Below are 19,743 nucleotides of genomic sequence, written 5' to 3'. Positions count from 1 at the left end.
CTAAAGTAGCTCTTCAGATGAAGAGAAAAACCACCTGAATTGGTTGATTGATTTATACTTGAAATAAATTGAAGTGTAAAGATTTATAATAGTGGTCTAAACAGAGTGTCTCACGTAAGATGTAACAGCCGAAGACCATACATTCCACATGAAATTTGCTGCAAAAAATTATCAGAAGAATTTATACCGACCTTAGTTTTCGAGATATGTCGATTTCTAAACATTTTTGGATAAACGTCAATAAGTAGAAAACTATACTATTTCAACATCTAATTATAAGAATATCGTTGGAAGAGGAAGTAATTTCCAATAAGATTCTAACAATTTGTTCTTTTGTTTGACGTTTTTGAACTTTTTATGAGCGCTCAAACCTGAAAGGTACACTTTGTCGAGTTCAAAGCCACATTTCAAACACTATGAACACTCATAAAAGGTTAAAAACGTCAAACTAAGGATCAAATGATATTAATCTTATTGGAAATAAGAAATTGATTGTTTTTGAAGAGATATTTCCAATTTTCATTGGAAATAAGATCTTAATATATTATTAATAGAGTCTTATTATAACTATTATCTTCCTCTTTCCAACCATACCCTTAGAATTCGATTCTGACTGACAGTTTACTAGTTATAGATGTTTTTTTTCAAAAATATCGAAAAACCTATACACCTCGAAAACTAAGGTCGATGTAAGAAAATTTTACTGAACATTTTTTGTTGTAAATTTTCATGTAGAATCTATGGTCTTCGTCTATTACACCCACCTTTCATGGGACACTCTGTATAATGACTTATATTTATTTTTATTTAAATTTTCAAGTATTTGAAGCATTGAATTTTTTGTAGTGAAACAAAGTCTCAATCATTTAGTGATGAACAGAGAATGTTTACTGTACATCTCACTCTCAACTTCTTAATTAGCATTGAAATCAAAGATTCATTCAGCTTCCACAGTAAAAACTGATACGAAATCTAGTCTAAATTAGGAATAGAACAATTTTATCCACCTTTCAACACTTACTTTGCGGTTACTTCTGTAGAACGAAATCTATAATAATTATAATACCGATTGCAACCTTACTCTTGAATCTAGACGTCTGAATAAAAAACGTCAACCACAGTTAAAAACCGCGGAAACTGGATAGGCGTCACTACTAGTATATATTCTATACAACGCCTGTATTATGCCATAGGTGTAACAGCACAGTAATTACGGTGTTTCAGAGCTGCTATAGAAGGGTTCACTACAATCTGACAGCATTGAAAATAGGTGTAACAGCTTAGTAATTATGATGTTTCAAATCGGCTGAATTCACGGACACAAACTGGGTGTTAGGTGTAACAGCATGGTAATTACAGTATTTCAAATCAGCTATAATAGTTTTACTTTAAACTGTCAGCATATTCTTATAAATAACATCGATGCTTCCCATTGAACTAATGCTGACAATTTGAAGCGAATCTCACTATTGTCAAATTTACTACAACCTGTGAGCATTCCTCATAGATGAAATGAATGTGTCCCATTCATCCAACACTGACAGAATGGAATGAATCAAACTAAAGTGAGATAAAGTTCAACCTGTTACCATTCCTTTCAGATCACAGTGAGGTCCACGTTATAATGGCAGTATTTGATTAACATTGGTGTTGCTAACCTTGTCTATCATTCTTGTATCATCTCCGTATCATCTTTGTATCATCATCCTAGACTTAACCTATTTCGGAATATGATTAACCTTATCTTAGTAGCCTTATCTAAATTTGAGAGAGGAATAGCACAAGGTTACCATATTTTTTCTCTCTCCATCATTTTGATGATCTACTTATTGTATAAATCAATCAATCAATCATATGATGAGGTTCACTTTATAATGGCAGTATCGTATCATCTTTGTATCATCTCTGCATCATCTTTGTATTAACTTCCTATAGCGATGTCCACGTTACAATGGCAGTATTTTATTAGCATTGGTGTTGCTATCCTTGTCTATCATTCAACAAAGTAGATACCGCTATCCTTGATTAGCTCCGCAAAGTTGCCAAATCGCTTATCAACTATGTAGAAATATAATTTATTAACAGAATATCTAATCTCAATTATGGAAATTAATTATTTAATCATTGAAATAGTTATTTTCCCTACAGTTACCTTGAAAAGTGACCATTCCTGCACTTATTACAGAACGCAAAGAATCACTTTTCCGCTCTAGTGCGCAAAGTATTACTTTGCGTATTATCTTGCAGCCATCCCAATCTGCTGTTGACACGTGTATTTTGAATGCAAATTTGTTCTATCTATATTTTTTCTGATTTTCAAATAAATAAAAATGAGAACTCATTGAATTATACATTTTAAATATTATTAATTATTCATTATTTGAAATAATATTTTTTTTCATTCATAAATTGATTGGCTGAAAAATTATTTAGAAATTAAGATTCACTCAAAATTATTCAAATTTTCAAATTAATTGGATCAATTCAATTTTTAATTTGAATAAATTATCGATTATTAATTTTCAATTGGATTATCAAGTTTAAAATAAATTAATGTTGTTATTAATAACAAAATTATACAGACAAACATTTGATGGATTTCAGCCATCATTTTACCCATAATCAACCACTTCTCATATTGAATGGTAACTGTACGAAAAAATTAATGTGAAATACGTGCGCAAAGTTCCTCTGCTGCACTCAAGAAACCTTTCCGACCTCCCTTACGGCTCGTGCGTAAACGTTTCTTTCGGTGCAGCAAACTGCCACTTTGCGCACTAGTTGCACAAATATATTTTCTTGACGAACAAAATATCAAATTAAGTTTCATTCAATGACATTTCATACATAACAAAATCTATTACACAGTTAGCATTACAGGTAATTATATAATTGATTATTTTGAACAAGAATAAACAGTTAATATTACATCAATAAACCGGTATCATTTACCCTACATAGAAAGCAGTGACAAGGCAGAGAATCTCAGCAACACTGTTCTCCTATCTTTCTCCACTGCCACCTTAAATTGGACCTGACCATACATCAATGTTTCATTTTCAAAACAACACTGATAGTTTCAAGTGAATCTCACTAAATTATAGTATACGGCGTACTAACATGAGTAGCGACATTGTGACGTCATCAAACAAGAAAAGTTGTTATGTCACCACTACCCCAAGGTCAAGTTCAAGGTCGTTGGGATTTGGCATCGATTTCCGCCAATGGCAGAGCGACTATCATCGACTGACAGTCTAGCTTCATAAATCTTTCAATAAAAAGCCTGCTGCACGATCACTGAATCGCTTCAACCGGTGAACGATTCACACTGAACTGTCTGCATTGTTTCTATGGAAGGTATTGATGTTCTTTATTAGGTAGGCTGACAGATGACAATTCAAAATAGTTTCAACCGATGAACGATTCACTCTCTCTATACTGTAAGCATTTAGTTAATAGGAAGCATTGATTGACATTTGATAGGAAGCATTCTTCTTCTTCTTCTTCTTCTTCTTCTTCTTCCTCTTCTTCTTCTTCCGCTTCTTCTTTTTGTTCAGTCTCCTTTTTTTTCTTCTTCAGTCTTCTTCTTCTTCTTCCTCCTCCTCTTCTTCTTAATCTTCCTCAATCGTCTTCTTCTTCTTCTTCGTCTTCTTCTTGTATAATATAAAATGAATTTTATGTTGACAGCATTGTTTAAATAAGAAGTATTGATGTTCTGTATAAGAAATGCTGAAAGTTTTAAGTGAATATCACTATAGAAGATGATACTATCAATCATCTATTTTATGTATGACAGCAGACAAGAAAATCTGTTAAAATCTAGTCAAGAACAAGAAAATCTTGCTTAAATCTGTGCTGTGACGACAATAATGATGTAAATCTTAGTTTAAAGAAACAGTTTACTTATTTACCGTTCAAATATAATTTGTCTCTGGTGATATTTATTATGTGTGAAAGCAGAGACAAACAAAAATGCTTATCCTCTCTTACGCTTATCCTTTCTCTATGGTGAAAGTTCATAATCAATGATCAATACAGAAATGGTCGAAATTTGTAAATTTTCTTCATAAAAATGGTCAAAATTTGTCAATTTTCTAACGACCCTTTGAAACCGCATAAAGGAAGATGGAAATCTGGCACATACGAGTAAAGACTTGGTTGGATGAGAGGTCAATGACCAATAGGTTTTCTTCTTCTGCTACCTTTCAGGGTTGAGGCTTCTCTGCCTGTTCAGAACCTCATATGGGTAAGTTCAAAATTTGGTAATTTTCCAATATCTTTAACCTATCCTGTTTCCAAAACGGTTCCCGAATAATAGGGGAGAAACATTTGACAACACGCCATCAAAAATTGATGACTCCCAACAGCTACCATTACAAATTGTAAAATAAGAATGAAAATTTGGTTATTTACACAGAGGTTCATGTTATAATGGCAGAGAAGAAAGATAGGTGAACAGCGTTGCCGATTCTCTGCCTTCCACTGCCTTCTATAGAGGATATCTTATACCGGTATATTTGTTGTAATATTAATTATTGTTCATTCTTGTTTCAAATAATCAATTATAAACTATTCGTCAATAATATATATTTTGTTAATGAATTATATTTCTACAACGTTGAAGAGCTAGAGAAGGATAGCGCTATCGGCTTTGTCGAATGATAGACAAGGATAACAACACCAAAGTAAATCAAATACTGCTATTATAACGTGGACCTTACTATAGATGAGGGATGAAAGACCAGCACAACACACAACGTTGAAACTTTGACAAGTTTGAAATCGATTTCAACAGGAACAAGAACTGACTCCCCGAATATTAAAAATTTGAATACTTTTGTTCAAAAATGGACTTTATTAGGCTATAAACAACAACTGATTACATGAATACTCTCGAAAAGAGATGGAAAATGAAAGCCAAAGCGATATATTACTGTATTATGGGAACAGTATAATAATTTCAAAGATATGGGTGATGAAGATTAATTTAGAAGTAAAATAAAAAATAATAAAGAAAGAATTTAATGTTTCTGAATTATTCTAAGAGACTACCATTTTCCCACCATAACAATAATTATAAATGCAACAATCTTCTAAACAATAACTGTACCTGAGAGGTCAAGGATGTTAACTCCATTTCATTGATTTTTCAGGAGAGCAGAAACAAAAATAAAATCGACTTTGAAACAATGTAAGAAAACAACCATATGGGCTAGAAACGTGAAACTCGGACCCAACATAGCTTCCTTTCTAAAGTTTTTTATCATTTAACAATATTTCATGAAACCTGGACGGTTTGGCATGTGGAGGACTTAACACTATTTACCTCTGATATTTTTTCTCCCTCTGCATTAACTTAAGGAATGGAGTTAACATCTGTCCAAATCCACAAAACAACAATTAGTTCATTTTAAAGTATATTTATCAAATGGAACAGGAAAAAATTCCTTGGTCATTTGACACAAGCACTTTTTAAAGAAATGAGATAATTTCACATCCTGATGTGAGGTCTACACTTTGGTAAAACCACTTTTGCCCTACTTCCGATATCAATACCATTATAACATCTCAAGTCAGGTATTGCAGATGAATTTTGAGAATTTATGTTTGGGTATAAACACTCTACTGTAGTTAGTTTGAGAATGTGAATAGCTTACTGTTTGGATGGTGTAAAGTATCATTTCGTAAAAGTCCACTTATGTCATCTTTTTTCATGGACCAAACAACTCAAATCATAATTAAATCAGTAGTTTTTGATTTTTTAATTACTTTGAAATAATAGAATCATGAATAAGTGTATTTTCAACCTACTTTGTGAGTTTCACTTTTTGTGTAGTTGAGAAGTTGATATTGTGGTAATTATTCATATTGAATGAAAAAGACTAAGAAATTGTCAAAAAACCACTGATTTTTAAATCTGTGTTCAATTTCTGAGTTTCATTGTGGTAGGATAAAAAATATTCTAATAAATTATGTTTGAACATCCAAGAAAACTTTGGACTTATAACATATGACCAAGGATAATATTACAGTATTTGTAATTTGTCAGCACTCAACTTGATTTTATTCTTACCAAATTGCCAGGAATGTTTTTCTGCATCTTTAATATATACAATATTAATGAGTGTATGAAGAAGTAAGTTGTAGTCAAGGTTATATGGTAGGAATTGTGTGAATAGTAGTTGAATCATAACGAAAATAGTCATTTAAAAAAAATCATTAATGGATCATTCTCCTTAGTATGGTGAAATTAATTAATCATGAACAAGTCTTCTGTATCATCCGTGGAATCTGGCATACCTTGTCGAGCCAATGATCTATAGAAAGAGTGTGCTTCACTTGGCAAAAACTGTAGTGTCGTCTCCAAATCCTTGAATTTTCTACTACTGATTTGCAATTGTGTAACATTTGTTGGGTTGAAAGTATCTGGCATTGTTTTATTGCTCCTTTGACTATTTTACCAAAGAAGCACTTTTTCGAAGTTCACATCGAAAGAGGTTTTATAGAATGAGCTGTTTGAATTTTTTTTTTCGAAATTGCAAATTAACAACTTCTGAGATCAGGAAATCCTCGCCATTGCTATTCTTCTTCCTAGCTATAGGAAATGACTTGTCAGAAGTATTGGATACATGACTGTGGTGTGGAAGACATTTCTCTAAATCACCAGTTAGTAATCCATCATCAGCTTTAGCTCTAACTTTATCTTCTCTTTTTAAATGATAACGGGTACGTCTTTTCTTCATTTAAGTAATCATGATATTTATTCCTGATGATATTTCCATCTTCATCTAGTTTGGTGTCTCTCAATCTACATTGCAACTTGTCACAAGTATCACACGTGTCTGTGCTTGGAAAATGAAACCCTAAATTGAATTCTGTATTGAATATTTTTCGATACAGCCATTCCTCACATGGCGCTTGATTCTCTTGTCGACAGTGTTCTTTGTACAGTAAGAATAACTTTCCAATTGATAGGTGGGGTTCTAGATAATCTTTTTGGGTCTTTTCTCTAGAATAATGGGACTCATATTCTGAAAACTTGGAAATATGCTCCTTTACAAAGTTGATGGCACCTTGTGGGGTTTTATTGGGAGGTTCTTGATGACCTCTTCGGTCACTAGAGACAAGTCCCCCGGTTTGATGTTTCTTTATTGCATTTGTCACAGAAGTTTGTGAAATGCTCAATGTTGCAATAAATATTTATCTACAAACAGTGACCTCTTCATTATTGACAAGGAGAGAATATTTTTGAGTTACAATTTCTCTTCTTACTGCCATCAGTGGGTCTACTGCGCTCAGTTTGTAGTACTTTAACTAGAGAAGCCACAAACTGGCGTTTGACATCTACTTATTTATTTGCATCCCAATAATATCTATGTATTTATTCTATTTCGGTCTTCATTAGCCAGTTTAATTGTTTTGGCTGACATAAGTTTACCCTTTTTACTAATGTATGGTAAACCACTTGTTTAAAGCTTCTACCTCTTATTACATTTCCACTGAATTTCATTACGAACTCTTTTCCTTGACTTTTTCTTTATTATTTCATCGCAATTGGTAGATGAATTTTCAATAAGAGGATCATCCTCGTTCTTATTGGCTAACTTCTCACCTGAATTTTGAGATTGTCTTAGTGAATTAAGCCTACTTTCCTACATGGTTGAAATACTATACTGTCTTGTGAATCTGATGAATGATCTGTTGGTGGAATGAAGTCATTGTCATCATCTGGAGTGTTCCACAAGAAATTGGCCATTTTTTTGTGTATGGGAATATGGGCTAAAATACACTCAAAGAGGAATTTTTTTAATCAAATTTCAGCTATGATACATGATTTTGAACCGTTTTGACAAGCTGAAGATCCGTCTTTATGAGGAGATCTGATCACTCTGTAAGAGGTTATAAGTGTTTAAAATTTTGATCCTTGACATATCCTTATGTGTACCCTCTCCCCACTACTAGAAAATACTGAAATTAAATGTATCTAACGGATGATTTCCCATGAAACATAGCCCTCATAAGATGATTTCAGCTGAAACATGATTCTTTTCTGTTAGGAAGGCTTAAAAAGGTATTAATGTTCAGAATAAATTTTTCTTTCATGTGATGTGTGGTTTTCTATCATTACTAGAAAAAGATTCAATGGGTAGAAGTGGTATGTTTGCATAATTTTGAAAACCCCTAAGAAATACCCATTTTTTTCAATTTGTAGCTCCGGAACCAAAAAAGGTATTGCCCTGCGCGATCACTCAATTTATTGGAAATTTTATCATATTTAATCTTGGAGGAAATTCTTTTTCTCGAAAAACTTGAGGTTTCCGAGATTAAATGGAAAAATTAAAAAAAGTTCAAAATTTTGGAGGTTTTTGAGGGTGAAGCCGCCCTCTGGCGTATCTGCAAATTTCAGATTCGAATTTAGCGCCCCACAATACATATAAAACAGTCGAGAAAAATGATTCTTTCTGGGCTGTTTCCTGAAAACTACCATTTGACTTAACTATTATTCAATCCTGCATTTTAACAGCTGTAGCAAGGTGCTGTAGGGTTATCAACTTGAGCATAATTTACAAAAATACATTTAAAATAATAAAAAATTGTAAAATTTACAAAGAGTGAATGTATTTTCAAATTTGGATTAGATTAATTCCATATAAGAAAGTTCTTTTCACCAATAACAACTCCAAAAATATTACAAAATAGAAACCATTGCTAGAGGTAGAAAGTATGATGCTGGAGTTAACACTGGATGCCTCTGAGATTGTCATGGTAGATAATATTAACTGGGAGATAATACCATGTCAGCCAACCATCCTCAGAGGTAAACAGTACCATGGGGATTTAATATTATTTACTTCTCAGCACATTGGAGTTAATACCATTTTTGCAACTCTTAAAATGGCTTCCAATGTACGTAGGAGTTAACACTATATACCATTGGATAGAGAATTTTTTTCTGATTTCATATATAGTATTAACTCAATTTCGTAAAAAATGGAGTTAACACCCTTTACCTCTCAGGTACAGAATTAATTATAAATGCAACAATCCTCTAAATTGATTGTCCTAGTTAAGGATTTACACGCCGCGAACATGAGCAATTCACTTTTAATCAGCTGATTATATCTGTATTTTTACAGAAACGGTAAGATACAGATATAAAAAAGCTTGGCATCAGCTCATTGAAAGTGAATTGCTCATGTTCGCGGCGCGTAAATTTGTACGCACCTTTATGTGTGTAATCATGCATTATTTGTCCATTGTAAAGTCTAGAATCTATTTTGATATTCTAAATCAGTCCAACTGTTCAGTGACGAACGAAGGTAATCTGAATGAATGTAAGAATAATTTATCATTTAACAAGCTAAAGTTGAGATTCCAAAGTCCTCTCTTTCACTTCATCACAATTAATTGATACGATTTACTATGAATAGAAACAAGTTGATTGGAAACATGGATACAGGAATAATTTATGAAAGACAACCAAGGTTAGTTCCTATGCGTTCTTGGGAAAAGTCAAGAAGTACCTAATTTTAAATTGTTAATTGTCATTTATGTTTCTTACTAACAAACAACACAACTCGTAATAATTATTGTAACAGTTTATTTGACTCTCCAAAATTACAAATCCATGTTATTACCATTAATATTATCAAGATAATTTCAATTAATTCCATAATATAAAAAGACGAAAATTAATTACTGTTCTTTACTCGTAGACCAGCCAAATATATAGATTGCGACAAATAGATCGCGATAAACTTCTAATTTCAAATCATAAATCATGATAGTCAATTCAAATGATGAAATCTCCATTTTTCTTCATATATTTATTTCATTATACAGTGTAAAAAAGTAATGATAGCCTCATTAGTCACAAAAAAACGTTATTCAAATTATTTAATATAACAAGACTTGCAACAAAGCCTCACTGATTTAAAAATTACGGGATCGTAAAGGAATTTTGAATTAAGAGAAATTTCAAATTAGGAAGTGGAATTAACAATAATTTATTGGAGAATATTTAACAAAATGATAGATGAAACAACTTGAATAAACTGAATCGAATTATCAACTAGACAAAAATAATGTAGGCTTCTTGACATTTAATTTGGAAAAAAAAATATGAAACAGAGGAAATGCAAGATTTTTTAATATAAGGATGATAGGGAAAATAATTGTCAATTTACAATCAAAATCAGTTTAAGACGTATGGAACGCATGAAATATAACCAAGGTAAGTGCAAACTACTTCCAATGGTCTGATAAAGATAGCTATTGGGAATTTATTTGTTTCATACACTTCATTATTGTAATAGACTACATAGACTACTCTCATAGACTACATTTATTGTAAGTGCCTGACAATTTATGAATAAAAATACTTAATATAACTGGAGTACAGAGTAACGAACGTCTGGCTCATTCTAGTATACTATAGTGAGGTCCACATTATAATGGCAGTATTTGATCAACATTATTTTTGCTATCCCTGTCTATCATTCGACAACGCAGATAGAGCTATCATTTTCTAGCTCCGCAATGTTGCTAGATCGTCTTTCAACAATGTAGAAATACCGGGTGTTTCAAAAAGAATGACACAATTTCAAAGCTATATTTATTTGAAAAAATGGTGTTGACGAACCAATTTTACATCAAATTAATCACAGAAGTATCAATTTTATGATGATGTATCATTAGTGTTCTATGTGCCCTCCATTTGATGCTCGGACATCTAGAAGGTAGTCAAATTCATCCCAGACTGTTCGCAAGATGTCTTTTCGGACTGTAGCTAGTCTACTGCATCAGTTGTTCTGGTTTCTTAGCACCTCAATATCAGGTGTCAAGGGAGGGACATAAACACGATCTTTAACGTTGTTCCTCCCTTAGCACTTGATATTGAGGAGCTAAAAACCAGGATAACTGAAGCAGTAGCTATAGTCCTAGAAAACAGACATCTTGCGAACAGTCTGGTATGAATTTGAATTTGGCTACCGTCTAGATGTCGTCCGAGCCTCAAAAGGAGGGCACATAGAACACTTATAGCCTAATACATCATCATAAACTTGATACTTCTGTGAGTAATTTGATGTAAAATTGGTTTGTGTACACAATTTTTTTAAAATATAACTGTTTAAAATTGGGTTATTCTTTTTGAAACACCCGGTATAATTCATAAAATATTTTTTATCAGTTACGAATATTTATAATTTAATCATTAAGAAATGTATTTCTTGATAAATAAAATATAATTTCCAACATGACCTACACCCTAAACAGTTCTCATATAGGCTTTCAATTGAAGTACCAACTTGGAGTTATTCGAATAGATCACACAAACTACAAATTTCCTTCTCTCAGAAGTGAATAAACTGAAAATTCACCGATATTTCACAAAGCACCTTCCCCTCAATTATTGAAGTACCAAGCATCTTACCTACCAATTGAAGTTACTTTCAATTGAAGTACCAGCTTGGAGTTACTCGAATAGATCATGAAAAATACAAATTTCCTTCTCTCAGTAATGAATAAACTGAAAAGTCAGCGATATTTCACCAAACAGCTTCTCCTCAAATCTTCATATTTCCATAAATTATGCTAATATTTGGTGCCGCCTGTATGCCCACATACAATTATGTCAAATGAGCAACCGACTTGTCTTTGCAACAAGTATGGCAGCTGTTGAATAACAGTGTGTTACCCAAGCACCCAGCCTACTGGCATTGATCATTACTCATCCCATTGTCGTCTGATCCAGTGGGGACCCACTTTCTACCAAGCTCAGCAGGAGAGTTAGATTTTGACATACTGATCTTATTATGTCAGTCTCCAATTAGACATACATTGGACCGATCGAATAGAACCTATTTTTTCACCAGAAATTAACAGTAATTTCATTTATAGTTCATGAGACTTGTTATTTTATTTGTCCTGAGACTTGTTTCATTTCATGTCCTTGGGTACGTTCAGGTCCAAGCTTGTTGCTGTGTTGAATGAGACTACTTAGATGTTTTCACCACATTTTGTAGATGTTATGAATAGACTACTTTTTTATTGGAAATTTGCAATAATCGTTATACAGTAACAATAATATTATTTTGCTCGTTTTGCTAGAGTATTGGAGCGTTTGATTGACACCTACTGATACCTGTAAGTCATAATACCTAATGGCATCTTATTTTCGTTGATTATGAATTATTATTATTATGTATCTTACATTTTTTATTAATTATTTAGGAATTATTATCTATGCATTATTATATGTTCTTTTTATACGGAGTTCTTTTCTTTTTTTCATCATGATACTGTTTCTTTACAATGATTGCATTGTAAAAATATTTGTAAAATATGTCAGTGTTGTGAATAAATTTCAATTTCAATATCTCTTATTATTATGAGAATGTAATAAAATCATGTTATGTAGCCGTGTTATCATTTGTAAAACTGTAATTATGATTGCAACCATGTTACTATAGGCGACAAGCCTAGTAACAATATTGTAAAATAAAATCTATCTATCTATTTCATTTTTCCTTTTGAGACTTGTATTATTTCATGTTATCTTCTGAAACTTTATTTCATTTTTACTATATGTCTCCATTTTCAGATCCTGAACAACTGTAAAATAATGTGCATATTTTATATCAAAAATCAAGTTTTCTATAACTATGAATTTTCAGCTTCCTGGGAAAATCATCTTACGTGAGTTATAGACAAAACTTGAGATACTCATTAACTCATTCAAGATATTGAGTTCCAACTGTTATACAATTTTATACTCTGAGGCCCGGTTGCACAAAAAACTGTTAAAATTTCAATCATAATTGAATGCAAGGTATCAGCTGATAATAAGCCAATCGGAGAGCTTCCTGTGCTGCCGAATCGACTAAAAAAAAACGCTTCGTGATTTCTGTGAAGGGCGGTTTTGTCGCATTCACTTGATGTATCTAATACAACATTTTTTCTTAGATAAATTAAATAGAATAGTAAATGTACATGACGATTATTTTCAAACAGTTTGCACTCCGATTTCAATCAACTCAATGCTCAGAGTTTGTATAGCAATATTCATGAATAATTCTGGAATACAGTGGTACTAAATGGTACCAGTATATAGTGACAAGTATATAGTTAAGACAAGTTGGCCGCTCAAATTTCCATCAACTCAACCCTCCATATCTACATAACAATTTCATCAACTCAATCCTCCGAGTCTACATAACAATTTTCATAATTTAAAAATACAGTAGAACTAAATGATCGCAGTTATTGTAAGACAAATTAGCGCTGCAATCTTCATCAACTCAGGGCCCTCATACTCATCTCTAGTTACACTCTATAGACGCTCTTATAGAGCTTTTATTTAGTTTGGTCGTCCCTAACCATTATTACTCTAGACTCTAAACTGTAGAGCAGTCAAGTGATGATTACCTAAAGAGCAACGACGTTCATTGACGCAACTACCACTCGTTTTAAAACACAGACTAACACAGACACACCGCCAATTTGCAACTCACACTCACACACACGCGCAAATTGATTGGATACCGACCAATATCACACTTTCGATCTGCTCTCTTTCACTAGGCTATATACTCTGTTATATGTACATATACACACACCACACACGCTTCCCTAATCATGCATTGTGTCTCTAAACGATCCCCCCCCCATACTACCGACATGAAACTTCATTATTACCTTGAAAATAAAAGCAACTACTACACTGAAAGGTGTATTGTGTTGGATAAAAACTGGAGAAGAGACGTATACCTATTAAATCTATAGGTATCGATCTAAACAACTGTCTAATGAGGATTCTATAATTGAATCAGATGCTTATATTATTTGAATCATATTAAAAAAGTAAGAGTGAATGAAACCGATATTGCAAAAATATGATTAATTTCAAGGCGACATTTTTCCTATATTGAATGACTTTCTATGATTGATCATTTTTACATGACTTTCTGAAGGATGGTTATTCAATAAGCGAAAGGCCTATATAGTCAAATAATTATAACTTACAACTGATTTTCCTTGAGTATAGAGAAATTTAAATTTCAACAAGTAAAGGAGTATTTTTGTTACATGAGTTATTGATCTAAATCCAGGTTGGCCTAGTGATAAGGAGCATTACAAACTTCGGTCTGCTAGCACCGCCTGGTTCGTGTGTTCGAATCCTGCCGATGGCTTGGACGTTTGATCATTTTATCAATATTGACCAACGCATTTTTATTACCCATGCACAAGCAAAAAGTTCATGTAGGCATCATCCGCAATAGAGAAAAAAATAGGACTCACAACAAGAAATGAATAAATTAATTTGATTGGAAGATCAATTCGCTACCTATTCTTGTAATTTTTTGTTACCGTTTTCTTATTATCTATGTAGCTTTTGTATTGTATTTGTATTTTTAGGTAACGTGGTACAATGGAAATTACTGTCTAATCTTCACCATGTAATCAAATGGAAAAGTAATTGTATTCGATTCTATTCCTATATCCTGTTTTTCTTCAATTTACTCAAACAGCAATCTTCATCCAAACAATATTTCTAATTGTTCAACTTACATATAATTAAACCTGCATGTAGAGGACCCAATATAATATAGAAAATAATTATTGGGATAAGACCACTAGACTTATCAGTGGTAAACCTATTATTTGACGCCAACCAAACGTGAATCAATCCAATACAACAGTTACAGTAGATGTCATTTGCTTTTCCAACGTCCTTTACTACAATAATAATTGGGACAATTTAATAAGTCAATGGATGTTATACTAAGATATCTATGCTAGAACTCAACCAAGAACTTGTAAACATATTGTGTGAGTGATACCGTAAGTACTCCTCTAAATAATATAATAGCCTGTGAGTCAACTACGATAACACGAGATAGCAATAATTGCACATGTGTGCTAAAGTCTAGTATACATATCGCACATACTAAACTGTAGTGACATACTCCAAGTACAGTGACACAGTTTCAAGAGTAGTGTACTCTATCACATAGTTCTTGAAATATGTCAGTACGTTTTGTAAATAACCATCAAATAAATGTGTGACTCGCTCTCCACAACAAGATTTGGATGGATGTTTACTAGCAACCTATGACGCAGTTCTTATCATTAGATATGCAAAGAAAGTGTTATTCGCCTGTTATCTCTAACAGCTGTAATTCGAGCACAATCATTCAAAGCATATGCGCGCTATTTTATACCCGTCCTAAAGAAAGAGGTGGCTTGAAGATGGTTGATAGCTTCTTCAAAATAGAGACTTTCTAATACAAAAAAAGTGGAAAAAATGAATATCACCTAGCAATAAGCATCGTTAAGTTCTTAGCAATAAATGTGATTGATAAATGCTGCGTTTACACAAGAGTTACACCAACTTTAGTGCGTCCACATACATGTTGCAATAATTCTATGTACATAAAATGCTATTCATAAAAATGTACAAATTAGTTACATATTAGGCCTATGTAAATATTTCTATTTGATACCATGATGTATTTCGAGAGCCAATCTTAAGCTTTGTTTACACCAAAGTTGACAACAAAATGTTGCCTAATCATAGTTTTCTACAAATAAAGGTTGTACATTTTTTGTAGAAAACAAGTTGTTGTTTTTCTCAAATGTAGAGCAACAAAAATTGTAAATTTTTAACCCAGAGAGTTAATTTCATTGGTAATTTCTGCAAACTTGATGTACAGTATCTTATTCATATTAATACAGTAGCTTTCAGTTCAATTCTTTTAATACAAAGAAATCGTTTAAAATAGACTATCTTATAATATATAATCTATATAATAATATGTTTTTGAAATAGGTCTACTCCTGCTACAATTAAACAAAACCATAATTTACAAATATTGATCTTAGCAGGTAATTGGGAATTTCGACAGACATTATGCATCTTAATCTTTATCGTATAAATATAGTAGCTTTCAGTCCAATTCCTTCAATATAAAGAAAGCGTAGTCTATTTTATATATTTTGAAATCCTCCTGCTACAGGTAAACAAAACCGTAGTTTGCAAATAAATATTAAGATTAAAGTTTATTCAATTCTGAGAAGGGAGGTTTGTATTCATGTCAGGTCAACAACTCAGGGTCAAGCTCCACTTCCATACAATAGAAATTACTCCAAATACATTATTTGGATTAGAGTCTTCACTTGTATTACGACACCTAAACCGATCAATACAAAGTTGTGGACTGTAATTTGAGTATTGGGACTTAAATTTTATGAGGTAAAGTTGTAGTTTAAGGTTGATAGAACCAATATCAAGTGAATTGAGTGTTGAATTTGTGAAAATGGATAGATTTTGAGTAGAGGGCGAGGGGACTTGGCTTTGTTGTTATTGCGTTGCAATTAGTGACCTGCTGATAGGCAGCAACAGCTGATCGAGGCTCATTTGATTTGGAATTGAAACTTCGAGCTTTTCAAACAAAGCAGCACTTTGTGCTAACGTAAAACAGCATTTTTTCAACTCACCATTCCAGGACCAGATGTGAGAAGGTAGAGAATGAGCTGTGTAAACGCGGCCGAGGCTAATATTAGCTGCTAGTGGACTATCCAATGCGTGATCTTCAGTGGAACTGTCTGTTTCCGGGGACTCTGAAATGTCGTAGGCTCCGTCATTGCTTGTCTGAATGCCAATCGTTTCATGACTGTCAGGAACACTTGACAGAGATCTAGCCCGTTGTCTATCACTTGACACTACACCCGGAATGGATCTCAGAAGGCTCAAACCTGGACTTCCTGATACAACATCTGATCCACTGCTCGTCGAGAAGGTTCGATCCCGAGTATTTGGATCGTCGCCGTTTGCGGTGCTCGCCTTGGCTCCCATTACAGACACATCAATTTAGAGATTATTTTCAAACAAAAACAATGAAATGTCACACGAGATCACGCAAATTATTTTGGAAAGAAACGGCACCAATCAACCACAATAAACCACCCGCTACGTCTGGCGGCCATATTGTAAACTTTATAGCTTACCAGTGTGGCCAACATTCAAACGCCAAAAACTTTCAAATCCTCGAAAAAATGAAATCCTTAAATCAATATTAAATTTATCAGATGCACTCTACAAAACAAAGAAAAATCCAATTTTCAAATAAATAGAGATAACATTAGAAAATTCAATTTCTTTGAATAAGGTTATGTTTCATTCAAATACTATTTTAATACAGTAAGTGCCGGTTGCACAAAAGCCGGCTAAATTTTAATCGTTTTTAATTCTACAAGAACCAATCAGAAAAACCGTCTTTTCAATAACGCCTTCTCTGGTCGGTTCTCTTGAAATTAATCACGGTTGTAATTTAACCGGCTGTTGTGCAACAGGGCCTTAATCGTTAAAAATTAGCGTATTTTTTGTTTTTGATTTTTTTTTGAAAAAGTTGGAAATATGCGTCTGTTTTCATTTCCAATTGTTCTCTATTAAAGTTTTAATGTTTTATTCAAAATACTGTTTTAATACAGTAGGCTAAGTGCCGGTCGCACAAAAGCCGGCTAAATTTTATTCGTACCGTATCTAATTCCACGAGAATCAATAAGAGAAACCGTCTTACAGTATCAAAAAGACCTTCTCTGATTGGTTCTCTTGAAACTTTACCGGTTTTTGTGCAACCGGGCCAGAGTTGAAAATGTGCGTCTTTTCTGTTTTTCAATAGAGAAATTTCATAAGATTACTAATTTTAAAAATTAATTTACAAATAATTTTTTTTAAATAAGTAGAACTATGGTAGAACTAAGAAACTAACTTACACCTTTGTTTGAAGATTTTATTTACAAATAAAATTTTCTAAAATAAGTAGAACTATGGTAGAACTAAGAAACTACACCTTTGTTTGAATATTTGGATATTCATTTATTGCGTAGTTCCAAAAAACATAAAAAGTATAATTCCTTTGAACCCACCCTTGTGTAATACGTAGGATATCTTCCAATTTATTCTAATTCTTGTAACTAAGAATAAACCATCTTATATTAAGTTTTATGCATGAAATAACATACAAAACAATAGGAAGCTGGATAGAAAACTAACTCGAGGCCACGATTCGAATACTGATATATATTCTGACAAAATTATGGAAATAATATGCACTCTTATATTTTATGCACTCTTGAATAATATGCACTCTTATTTTGAACTCTATATTGGTCTTTCCAGATTTTAAAATGTATGATTTCAGGGCTACTTACTTGTATTTATAAAAATTATAGAATTATAGTACCTTTTAAAATTGAAAAAATATTAAAAAACAAGAATACAAATTGTAATGTAACTACTAGTTTCGGTGATCACACCAATAATTTTAACTATTAGTAAACATTTATTTTTATAACCTGACGATGGTGTGATCACCGAAACTAGTAGCCTAGTTACATTACAATTTGTATTCTTATTTTTAAATATTTTTTCAATTTTAAAGGGTACTATGGTCTTTCCAGATTTTGTTTCATGCATAACCAAGCGTGCACTTGCAATTATAGTATACGTCCTTATAATGTAGTAATTTATAGTTAAAAATGTAGTTATTTAGGTAAGTTATTCAAGTCGAGTTTGGTAGTAAAGTAAGTATACTGTTTATCCTTCCTGATTACATAGAATATTATACTGTCTCTTAAGTTGAGCGATGCAAATAGAGATTTGGTTCTGCAATATGAACCTTCATTATCTAAAAATAAACATTTTTCGTACTGTATATTCCCATTCATCAGTGAGTATTTTCTTATTTTGAACTTAAACGACTTCAGGTCGTTTTTGAACACAACTTCTCAATTCTATTTTGTATCTACATAACCATCTTTCGAGGTTGAGTGGCAGAAAGTCCTTACTTGAAGCCAAATTCATTTTTCATTCATGCATACAATGAGTACATTATCAGAATGATAGGGAGAGGAAAAATAAGGTAACCTTGTGCTTTAAATAAAGATTTCATTTAACCTTAACCATTTCGATGGTACTGTACCTATTACTTTACTGCTCACAGAGGGCGGTCAGGCAGGTCTTAGGTATCTATATCCTCCTAAAGACAGCAGACCGCTCTCTGCCCAGGCCCTCAGTATGTGTGCACCCAGAGAACCAATTGACAGCACTGAGTAGTGCCGTCATCGGCAACGCTGTTCTCTTATCTTTCACCACTAGCATTATAGATTGGACTTCACTATAGGGCGTGGAATCTATAAGATACTATAGAGGTAGATGTATTGTAGTCTTATGACTAAATACGGAGATTTTTTTTATAAAATCTCTGTTTTTAAACAATTGAGAAAAATATTCATACGGAAAATGAAGGTTCATATTTCAAAACCAAATCTCTATTTGTTCCTTGGGCCTATATTGATAGATTTTAAAAATATTGAATTGAATATTTGATAAATCTGGCTAATAACTTAATATCTTTGTTGTGTTTTTTCTTGTAATATTGTACTGTTGTTCATGAGAAACAATATATTCTATTCTATTATATTCTATTTGGATGGCTCAATTTGAAAGACAGAATCGAGTAATATTTGATGTAATGAGGAAGGATAAACACTACTTTACCATCAAATTCGACTTTAATTACTCTAAACAATTGACTACATCATAATATTCCCTGGTCATTAAACTGCGGAGAAGACAAATCAAGTAACAAGTGTGTTTTTCAGGTATAATTTATTTTACAGATGGAAATCAATTGGTAGTTGCATTTGTTCAAATGCTAATTGATGAATAATTATTAC

The 19,743-nt window shown here is 32.5% G+C and overlaps 1 protein-coding gene across 1 annotated transcript in view; it reads right to left on the bottom strand.

The window, feature by feature from the left end:
• The window catches only part of LOC111050266 (E3 ubiquitin-protein ligase znrf2), a 69,563-nt gene extending 52,552 nt beyond the window's left edge, over positions 1 to 17,011 (bottom strand). The window contains exon 1 of the mRNA XM_022336562.2: positions 16,501 to 17,011. Within this exon, the coding sequence (XP_022192254.1) occupies positions 16,501 to 16,858 (358 nt within the window). The 5' untranslated portion in view covers positions 16,859 to 17,011. The remainder of the gene's footprint in view (positions 1 to 16,500) is intronic.
• Between the last annotated feature and the right edge of the window lie 2,732 nt (positions 17,012 to 19,743).

This window comes from Nilaparvata lugens, chromosome 5 (genome assembly GCF_014356525.2).
Source record: "Nilaparvata lugens isolate BPH chromosome 5, ASM1435652v1, whole genome shotgun sequence".
Lineage (NCBI taxonomy): Eukaryota > Metazoa > Arthropoda > Insecta > Hemiptera > Delphacidae > Nilaparvata > Nilaparvata lugens.
This window is presented reverse-complemented; position numbering and strand designations above follow the sequence as displayed.